The sequence below is a fragment of the Pygoscelis adeliae genome, unplaced genomic scaffold (assembly GCF_000699105.1).
Source record: "Pygoscelis adeliae isolate BGI_AS28 unplaced genomic scaffold, ASM69910v1 Scaffold290, whole genome shotgun sequence".
NCBI lineage: Eukaryota > Metazoa > Chordata > Aves > Sphenisciformes > Spheniscidae > Pygoscelis > Pygoscelis adeliae.
The window spans coordinates 254518-265273 of NW_008823965.1; the positions used below are offsets into that span (position 1 = coordinate 254518).

Genomic DNA, 10756 nt, shown 5'->3' on the forward strand with positions numbered 1-10756 from the left:
CGCAGGCCGCCTCCCGGGCATCCCCCCTTCGGGCAGGTCTCCCCCGCAGCCCTTCCGTAACCCTTTCCTTTCCGCGAAACTGTCGCGGTAGCTTATTAGCGAGGGTGGGGGTTCGGCAGGGCTTCGCTTATGTCGATGGTTAACGCGTAGGAAGCAGCTTGGGCAGACGAGGCGCTCGATCCGTACCGGAGTGCTGCGGCTCAGCTCCGGGCAGCTCCCCTGAGAAACCCCGCTGAGACCTCGGGTCAGGCTAGAGAAACGGGCACGGTGAATATTCACTGACTTTCACGTGTGCCTGAGCGAAAACGAAACAAGAAAGACGATTCTGATAAAAGATCCTTCTTACACTGCGTCATAGATGTAAATGGGATACAGAAAAAGAAAAACCAGAGGATTCTGTCTCTCTCATTCCTCTTCTTTCCCCAACTGTACATGCTTTAAACAAAATAAACTTCTATGAGGTCAGAAAGTTACCTTTTTCAAGCAGCTAAAATAAGATTTGCACAGCCATTGTGAGAAGTGTATCACGATTTTGATTATCAGTAGTTTTATTACCCATGATAACGTGGTAATAGTTTTGCCTTGAAGATCCAAGTGAAGTCGTTAGATCCTGACAGATATGCGTGTGTAAAGATAGACACACAGAGATATTTGCAGGTGTCTCATCTGTTACTAGGTCTGTGTTTCGGATCTAGAAATGATGGCTAAGGTGCTCAGCCCTGGAATACCCTGAGAATGCAGAGTACGATCAGTAGGTGTCACTGTCACTTACTAGTCTGCAACCTGACTTCTTTTACAGGACCTGATTTGCTTCAAATGAAGTTAATATGATAGCACATTCAGTGCAGAATAGGTGAATTGCTCCGCCAGATCTCATCCACGTCTGCGAACAGCAGTTTTGAATTTTTTTTATTTGCAGATCGCTTACTGTCACCTGAATTCTGAACTCAGGGCATCATTGCTCTGAGTTCTTTTGAAAATCACATCGTTAGTTCCAGAGACGTTGGCAAGCTGTGCACATCGTTATACTAAAAGGCTTAATATTTTTGTGTTCCACTGCAGAATGATCAGGTTCTGTCCAACAAGTTGAATTATCTCTTCGTACTTGAAATAAATCACTGTTTATAAAAATAAAGTAGTGTTTCATGATTTTGACTCTTCTAGAAATTGGAATCTCCAAAGAAGAGGCACTGGAAGCATTACGGGTTGTGAGGCAGGAATGTCACGGGGATGCAGCAAGGACTGCTGGGGGATCAGGCGCCACCAGGAGGTGCACAGCGCTGGAGCTTCTGGAAGAAGAGCAAGCCCAGGGCTTCATCATCACCTTTTGTTCAGCACTAGACAATATTCTGGGAGGTGGTGTGCAACTAACGAAAATCACCGAGATCTGCGGAGCGCCTGGTGTTGGGAAAACACAGCTGTGGTATTTTGTTTTTAGATTACTTTTGTGCGACTGAGAATCACTTTTCTTTGTTTGGTTTAACTATGAAGAGAGTTCATTTTTCTTGTTGTCATGCCTGCAATCTCTGATTCTTATACAGCATTATAAATATAATAATGATAATGGCTGTACTGCTCCCTGTTCCACATGTTCCTCAGCAGAAATGTCACTTTAGGAGTGAGTTGGGAGGGGAGAGCTTTGTGGTGTAAATATTTGTCTTTTTTCTGTTTCCCATGGCAGTATGCAGTTGGCAGTAGACGTACAGATACCAGAATGCTTCGGGGGCGTAGCTGGAGAAGCTGTGTTCATTGACACTGAGGGAAGTTTTATGGTAGACAGAGTAGTGGATATTGCAACTGCCTGTGTGCGGCATTGCCGGCTTATTGCTGAAGCTCATCAAGAGGAAGGTACGTTGCTAAGTCATTTCTTTCTGCCTAGTAGGCGAGGATCTGAGTGAAACGAGTTTCTCGTAGGCTGCAGTTTTACAGTTTGAGGGTTTCAGCAGCAGTGCTGGCTTAAGGAGTTCTTGCTGCCAGCCTTTATTTCCACCTGTATGTATCAAACCCTGAACTGCGTCACTGTGTGGAGCCATGCTGCAGGCTGAGCTGATCTACTTTAAGAATAATTCTTTTTCTACATGATGGTCTGTGGGGTTTTTGGCTGTTGCTTTTTGTTTGTTTGTTTAGCACTTTAATGATCGAATTTACAGCAAAACCCAAACACAACTCTGTCAGCAAAACTGAGGAATAACGTGCTGCAACGCAGGGACAGGAAGAGCAGCTGGGGAAAAAGAAGAGGAACGGCAGAATTTCTTAAGGCAATATTGCTGCTGAAGCCCCATATTGTAAAACTGTAGCTGGAATTCAGCTCCTTCATAAGGTCAATATAGCCAGGTTGCATTTAATGAAGACTTTTATTCTAGAAGTCGTCAGTGTGTTGGGGATACTGACACAACTTTTATGTTACTCTTAAGAGTATTTTATACAGCAAACTTCTGTTTGAACAGAGGTAAAAGGACACCATATTAAATGAGCTACTGCCTGTACATTAAATAATGGATGATTAATAGTCACTGTTGTCCTCTGGTGGTGTTCTGGCTTGAAAATGATTTACTGGAAAAGTTCTTTTTTCAGAAATAAATTTTTCATTTTTGGAGCACTCCCTTGGAGGCTCCGGTGTATCTGTGTGCAAATGCTGAGATAGCATCTGCTCACCACCTCCTTGACTTTCAAGCCAGATGGAAGGCATGTTTCTTTACCTTGACTGTTTCTGTGGGTTTTGCTGTTGCTATATGTGGAAGGCATAGTTTGGTAGAATGACGAAAGTAGCAATATGCTAGTACAGACTTCTGACTCATTTACTCATCTATTTATTTGTTCTCAGATCATCTAAAAGCTTTGGAGACTTTCTCTCTTGAAAGTATCCTTTCTCACATTTATTACTTCCGTTGCCGTGACTACATAGAGCTTCTTGCACAGGTCTACCTCCTCCCAGACTTTCTTTCAGAGCATTCAAAGGTAAGGGTTATTGCAGACTTATCGGAAGACATCACTCATCTTCACGCTAAAGATTTTCAGGGATGTTCATCTGTTATAGTAAGAGTAACATGAGTAACACCTTGGTACCTCATCAGCTTGGCAGTAATATATTGGCTGATGCCAGAGTACAAATGCGAAGCTTGCGTGCTTGTTTGCTTTTTCATTCACATCCCAATTACTCTTGCGAGTAATTTGCTTTTGCTACCGCTGCTGCCATCGTCCTGAATCTCCACTTTGAGGCGAGGGTGCTGGATCTATGTTGCCACATGTTTTTCCATTTCTATGAGCACTGAGTTATGAATCATCACAAAACTGCTTTACAGAAGAGTCTCTGAGCCAGGTGTGCGTGTGATGACCATGATGCAGGGGGATCAGAAAGGCTTAGTGCCATTTTTTTTTGTCCTAGAAGATCACTGAGGACCAGAAGCATCCTGCACCATCTTGGCATCCAGAAAGTGACTCTTCTCCTTCTTTCCAATACATTTTCTGTTGCTACAAGCAACCAGAGCCTGCGGCTTGACTCTTGGGTGGACTACAGCCAAAAAGTTTCCTAGTACCTAGTGTCTTAGTGAAATGCTATTGTAAGGCAGATTTTCACCACCTCCCTTCCAGATTTCTAGATTCTGCACAGCAGATCACTCCCTAACAGGGTTCAGGGAAGATGACTTGTGCCTTATTCTAACAGAGCACAAATCAGTGTTGTTTAGTTAGATTGTCTTTTACATATCATTTCCATTTTTGGAAGCTGTTATGTTCTTGAAAGCGCAGATGGGAGTCTTACTTTTGCTTAGTGTAGTCTGGTATTTCCCTTTCTCTGCCAGGTACTAACGGTGCCCTGTTGTGTTTGCTCTTGTGGAAAGTACATGGCTTCATTAGCACAGTTACATTGGGCTGCAGTTCTCTGGTACCATCTGTGCTGATTTTCTGTGCTTGGCCTGGAGCCTGAAATACCGAAGGTTGCAGGAGAACTGTAAGACCTTCTGGTGATTCCTTGGACAGGCTATAAGTGACTTGACAGATCGCTCGTTGCAGTCCAGCTCTCATTAAAATTAGTCTGATCCCTCTGTGCAGACCTGGAGCTGAGACTGGGACCACAGGAAACCTCCAAGCTTTAGGGCTTTTTTGAGAGAGACGCAGTTGTAGAGAGTATCATTTGGAAATATAAATTAGTCTGAGATCTTGTTAATAATACGAGAAAGACCAATAATATGAAAAAGACTTATGTTAGAAAATATTCTTGTCATAATAAACGTAATTCTTTAAGGTCTAGTAGAGACAAACTGACATGGAGAAGGCATGTGTTACCAAGCTTTCTCTATATAGCCTACTTTTGAATACTTTAAGTCTACTTGTTTGCTATTTTATAAGTGCAACTGGGAGAAAATAAACTAAATTGCATCCTACCTGGACATACTCATCTGATAGGGAAGTTATATAACTATGTATACATGCCTTGCTAGCATGACTCATGTTTATACTGTTAAACTGATTGTTCTTGAAGTAAAAAAATTATGCATGAGGAAGATGTACAGGCTCATAGAAAAGAATTTGCAGGAAGGAGGAAAAATGAGAAAACAGAAGAATATCTTATTTTAATTCTCACTATTTAATCTTCTTTTTCAAATTAAGATTTTGTTTGTTTGTTTTTCAGTTGGAGGCCCAGGGCCATTTCACAGGGTGATGTTTGCTGCAGGCTTGTTATGTTCCAGCCACAAAGCTACTTCCCAGTAATGGGTTAAATCAGTAATACAGAAAAACATAGAATCATAGACTGGTTTGGGCTGGAAGGGACCTTAAAGATCATCTAGTTCCAACCCCCCTGCCATGGGCAGGGACACCTTCCTCCAGACCAGGTTGCTCAAAGCCCCATCCAGCCTGGCCTTGAACACTTCCAGGGATGGGGCAGCCACAACTTCTCTGGGCAACCTGTTCCAGTGCCTCACCACCCTCAGTTTTCTCATGTTGTTTCCAATTTGTTATCATGCGCATTAATGCACGAACTCGTAGATACCTAGGATTTGAGTGACATCAGAACACGCGAATGTTGTAAGACTATCCATCTCCCTTCTGTATTTCAGACAAACTTGGGTCATCAAAACAGCTACAACAAATGAAATTAGAATAAATCAAAATCCCAGACTAATGTTTATATAGTATTTTGAGGGTGATGAGCCAGTAGCAGCATTGTGCTCTAGCTTCAGCCAATGATTGCTACAAAAGAAATAATTCAGCAAAGCAAACATCTTCAGGCAAGATAGATACTCAGCTCCATTGCATAGTGTCTGGAATATCTTTAAGCATCTGTTAAAATCCATATTTCAAAGATAGATCACTGATATGAGCCTTAGAATCTGATGAGTTGTCTGCTGACTGCAGACAGCATATATTCTAGTTTCGGTTTGGATTTTATTTTTTGAGGGAGAAGGTGAAATAGTGTTCGTGGAGAGTTGATTGAAGTACAGTTCTGATGTTTAATGATTTTTTTTTTCTCCAACTTCTCTTCTGCAAGGCTTTAAGTCCAGCTTTGTTATTTCGTATTCCATACCAGGTGCTGCAGAGATAAGTCAGCTACCTGTAAGTGAGTGAGCTCTGAAACTGGAAACAGTCGGAAGGGCAGCTCTGTGCTGAGTTAAGTAATGCGAGAGCTTAGTGCAGCATTGTGTTTAAGCTCGTGCAGCTATGGTCTGAGCTAGTATCTACGCATAATGCAGTACTGCACTTAGCAAGTGTACTAGTGTGTTTGGAGCTTGAGGCCCTTTACTCTGCACTCTGGTGGAGTGCCGATTGTCTCCGATACATACATAGAGACAATACGTGTTACACTGTCATGCACATCTGAGTATGAAATAAAAGATCGTCATCACCTTACATAAAGCATTCCGGTGCACTTAAAAAGCGGTCTTACTGCTTTTTGTCATTTGTTTGTAGGATAGCAATGGTAGTTTTTCCTTTTCTTCTGCATTTAGGTCCGACTGGTGGTAGTTGATGGAATTGCATTTCCTTTTCGCCATGACTTTGAGGACCTCTCGCTTCGAACAAGGCTTTTGAATGGTCTGGCACAACAGCTGATCATCATAGCAAACGATCATAAATCAGCGGTAAGTCTGGGGCGGGTTTAAATCACAAAAGGTGCTACTTTGGAATAAATACATTACAAAGAATTAAGCAAATGTGATTTGTGATTGTAAATAGCAAAATAAAACTGCAAGAATGTCCTCTACATTCGTGTTTGCCAGTTTGGTTGGTAAATATAGATGGGTCACACAGACAAAACTGTTCAGGTGGAAAAGTCCTAGACTTGCCAAAATAAGTAAAATTTGCATTAAAGGCATCCTGTGGATCTTAATTAAATGGTAGCGTATCAATTTGTCATTCTGTTTCACATCACTTTCTTTAATGATTTGGTTGGACAAGGAATGCTCCTCTAGTGACTTTTACCTACAAAGCACATGCATTAAAATACATCAGAATGTTTAGCAGTTCCAACATAATTTTCCACGCTTTGTTTAAAAATAAACTACTGTCTTAGCGGAGGAACTGTTCTTGGGAGGAAAACCACTTTATCTGCTAGTTTGGCTTGCTCTTCTGGCATGCAGGGAAACCCATAGCTTCCTTCCTGGGCATTGTTTCTACGTCATTTACTCCAATATGGAGGTCAGCAAATCTGCAGCTGCGTAGCCAGCAGATGGCACTCAGAAGCTACATCTGTTCCAGAAGTCGTTTTGGCAAGTCTTTTACAGCACAGAAAAGCATTGTTCAGGAATTAGAGCTTACACAGTCTCAAAATGGTGCTTCTGCCTGTAACTGTTTCCAGGTGACTTGCAACCTTGTCACCCTCAACTCTCTTGCGCAATTGGCTTTTGTTCCTAACTGCTAAAAATAAGCCTCCCCTTGTGCTTCCTCTGATAGCTGCAGGAAGGGCAAGTGCACGGCTCTACGTTCCGCCTGGGTTAGGCGATTGTGCTTGCTGCTGAAAGCATACCCTCTCTCTTGCCCTGACATGAATTATGAAGCTGCTTCCTGCTGGTGTGGGCACCAAGGGAGACAGATGTTATATGACTGCTTGATTTGCACAGCCTCCAGTTTACCGAGTGCTTTCACTCATAAATTGGGTACCTGGTGACCTTGAACAGGAGCAGTTGTCATTGTGCAGTCTTTTTTTCTTTGGCCAAGGGAAACCATATATAACTTATTTCTATTGAACAAGTGAGTAGTTTAGTACAAACACTTGCTAAAGAAGTGATCAGTCACAGAGCTTCAGAAATGATCTAGCTCAGAGTGGCCCTCTTGTTAGTTTTTGAGTTAGTTCCACGTAGCTTGCAAGCAGTCTAAATTCAGCTTGCATGCTAGAGAGTGCTTGTCGTGCCGCAAAGCTGGGCAGTCTGAATGCTCTGGTAGGAAGTAAGTTCCTTTAGTTTCTAAAGCTGAACTCGGTGGGTTGTGCTAGGGTGCCCAGACCAGCCCTTCTCCAGCATTGAGATGGGGAGCCTGTTTGGGGTTGTTATCATCCATATATGATGAGTTACTTCTCTAAAATACGAAATACATGTCTTGGGGCTTTCAGCTATGCAAATGTTCTGGTGCGTGCCCCCTGTGCTCAGTGGAATTGCTTGCTCTAGCACACTTTTCTAACTGTTCAAGCAAGAGTCATACAAGCATGTCAAACAATGAAAACCCCTAGGGTTTAAGATAGGTACAAATTTTTATTTTTCATTTTTAATGAAGTTTGCAATTAATATTCCTGGCTCTTCTCTGTCTCACCCACCCCCACTTCTACCAGGGATCTAACCTAGACTGTCTGTGAACCTCCTACGAGTGATTTGTGCTGCGAAAACACTCCCCCGCTCTGTCTGTTCACTTTCATTCTGCTTTGTATTGTACCCACTTGCGCATTTTTAGACTAAAAGGTGCAGAAATTCTATTAATCACTAGGCTTATGCATGTTTTGAGCAGCACCACCAAGTTCATTTATGCCACAGTGACTGATATCTATCTCTTTATAGAGGGCTAGTACAAGTCGTGCATCTAAATACAGATTCAAACAGTATTTATTAGAAATACATTGGAATATACAAGTTGTGAAGAGTTTGCATCCCTTGGGAAGGGAGAAATTTAGGTTTCTTTAAAGTCTTGAATGAAAGAAATCTACCTTCTATGCAAATTGAAAACACATTTTGCAGGGTTCTCTTATTTTGTTTTGGCTATTGAGGAACGATGAGGCACCTTTACAGTTTCTTCTTGTTAACACGAAAGCTTCATTACAGTAGGCAAGAGTTTTACCTGAGTAACTTGATAAAAGCTTTTTGAAAAAACCCTCTCTTCTCTCCCACCAATATGCTTCTCTTCTGGAGATTTTCTTGTTTGTTTGCTCTTTTAGGTAGTTCTGACAAACCAAATGACAACAAGGATTGGACAAGGCCAGTCCACATTGGTACCTGCTTTAGGTAGGTGGTTAGCTTGTGAGTTGAAAACAGAGTTAATCTTCAAATATATGACTTCCTTTCTTTTGGCATCATGTATGAAGAAAATGAAATTGTTTGCTGAACTTCTGCAGTGTAGCAGAATCCATGGTGAAACTATTAGACCCATCTGGAACTGCTAGCATTGTGGAACTCTACAGTAGTGCTTATCTGTGTCAGCATTGTAATTATAATTAGCAACTATCAAATTTTATTCTAAACTCAAATATGGTGTGCAGATTAGAATCCTGGTTAGATTTTTGAAAAGAAATTACAAATATTTTTAAAAGTCATGACATTTTCAGATTGCAGAAACTCACAGATTGAGAGCGTTGCTGGATTTTTTTTTTCCTTTTTAAACCAACATTTTTAATACTAAACTTGGTATTAGATCTATCAGTATTCCTTAAGATGACTGAATCAACCTTTATGGGGAAGCACTAGGTACTAAGAACTCTCTGAGTAACTAGGTTTTTAGACGTGCGGCTAATGTATTGCAGCCTTCCCCTGAGGATCTTAGGCTGTGGAGTTACCTCTATTCCAGCTGTAGCTGTGTCAGTTAAGGAGGCCACTGCCCCTGCTGGAGGTCACTGCCGCATCCTATATGCTGGCTGAGCTGTTTATGTGATTGTCTCCCAATCCGTTTCTGCCAAAAGTGGGCCAGGTAAGCTTGAGCTGTTTAAATAATAAGTAAACCTCTGATAAATAAGGTAATTTAGACTGAAATTGTCTAGTCAATGATCATGCAAAAAATGTAGGGATGGACCTGGGGGCAGTAAACCTCTAGCAAGAATGTCGTGATGAACAGGTTAAAGCGCTAACAGAAGAACACAGCTTAATGGTTGCACACCTCAAACTGTGCTGCAATTTCCTAAATTCCCTGAGAATCATTCACTGCCTCTCCCAAACAGTTTACATTGTTTATTTTGCCATTACGCTTGAACACATTGCATTAATTATTTGCAAAGGCGTTTCATATTTGCTGTATAGCTGGAACTCTCTACCCATTGCTCTCTACAGTTATGATGTAGAGGGAAGTTCTATGTGGGCTCCTCAACTACAGCCTGCCCATAGTGAGTCTAAGTGTTTTTTACAGGCTGCTCCATTTCAGCCTGTAATGAGCAGAGTACCTCGTATGGACTCTTCTGCTGCGGTCACAGGGGAAAATAGAACAGTTCTTCCGAAGTAGAGATTTTGACAAATGAAGAAAAAGCTCAGCATTTAAATCTTATTTCAGGTTGTAACTTTGTGTTATTTTTATGATGCAGTTAAAGGGCACAAATTCTCTGTCCGCAGCTTCAGTTTCTGTGAACTAAGTAATGATTCCCTTGTTCTGGAGCGGGGGGAGAAGAAGGGGACAGTACAAAGGCAAAGATGTTCTCAGTGTCTGTACAGGCATTGAACCATTTGGCACAGATGCAAGATAAAATGAACAAATACAGACCATCTCCTTCGAGAATGTGAAGAATGTGGAATTTCGAGCTGTGCATGCAGATAAAGACCCAGCTTCCAGTATCTGACCCTTTTTGTCATTTTTGACTCTTGCTCTCTGATGTATTATTTTTGGCAGCCTTTCTGGCTACAAACTCAATGAAAGCTAATAGATTCTGTCTTTTTTCGATAGCGTTGTTTGGGAACTGTTGTGTTTTTTGAGTCATAGGGACAGTAAAGAATGTGAAGACATTCAGAGTAGGTTATAATTCAAAGATACCATGTATTGTCCTGCGCGTATTTTCTTTTACAAACATTTAATTCAACATAACCTCATATTGACCATAAACTGATTGTGACTCTCGCCAGAATGTATGTATAACCACATAGTATTGTTAAACTGAATAGTGTGTACTCTTGCAAAAATGAAACTTCGTACCAGCTGGTAAAATATTTAAGCTAAGAGATATTCCCCTCATCTTAAACAGCAATATCTCAAGTTGAGCATTTCAGAGTGGTACAAAGCTGTTTTCATTTTGATGTGAATTTATTCCATAGACTCTGTGCAGGTATTGAGCTGGTGGATTACAAGGTGATTTTTATGACCCTCTCTGAAGGGATGCTATTTCAACAGTCTCATCGTAAAGGCTAAAGAGCCTCCTACTCATCCATGGTTGGTTGTAGCCAAAGGAATTATTGAAGGAGGGGTCAGCAGCAAAACCCCAAGTAAAATCAATCCTATTGCCTCCCCTAAATAGTTTTTTTCCCCATTGATTGGTAAGCCTTAGAAACAGCCTTTTCTCAGATTTCACAAGAGCTTTAATCTCTAAACTCTTATTCAGCTTCCTAGCAGAAGGGAAGTTCTTAATTATGGGGGGGGGGGGAAC

At 41.5% G+C, this 10756-nt stretch overlaps 1 protein-coding gene across 1 annotated transcript in view; it reads left to right on the top strand.

Annotated features, from left to right (window-relative positions):
- Positions 1-10756, top strand: part of RAD51C (RAD51 paralog C) — a 19531-nt gene that overhangs the window by 746 nt on the left and 8029 nt on the right. Inside the window, exons 2-6 of the mRNA XM_009324229.1 lie at positions 1165-1423; positions 1682-1848; positions 2825-2958; positions 5946-6077; positions 8357-8423. Of these exons, the coding sequence (XP_009322504.1) occupies positions 1165-1423; positions 1682-1848; positions 2825-2958; positions 5946-6077; positions 8357-8423 (759 nt within the window). The remainder of the gene's footprint in view (positions 1-1164; positions 1424-1681; positions 1849-2824; positions 2959-5945; positions 6078-8356; positions 8424-10756) is intronic.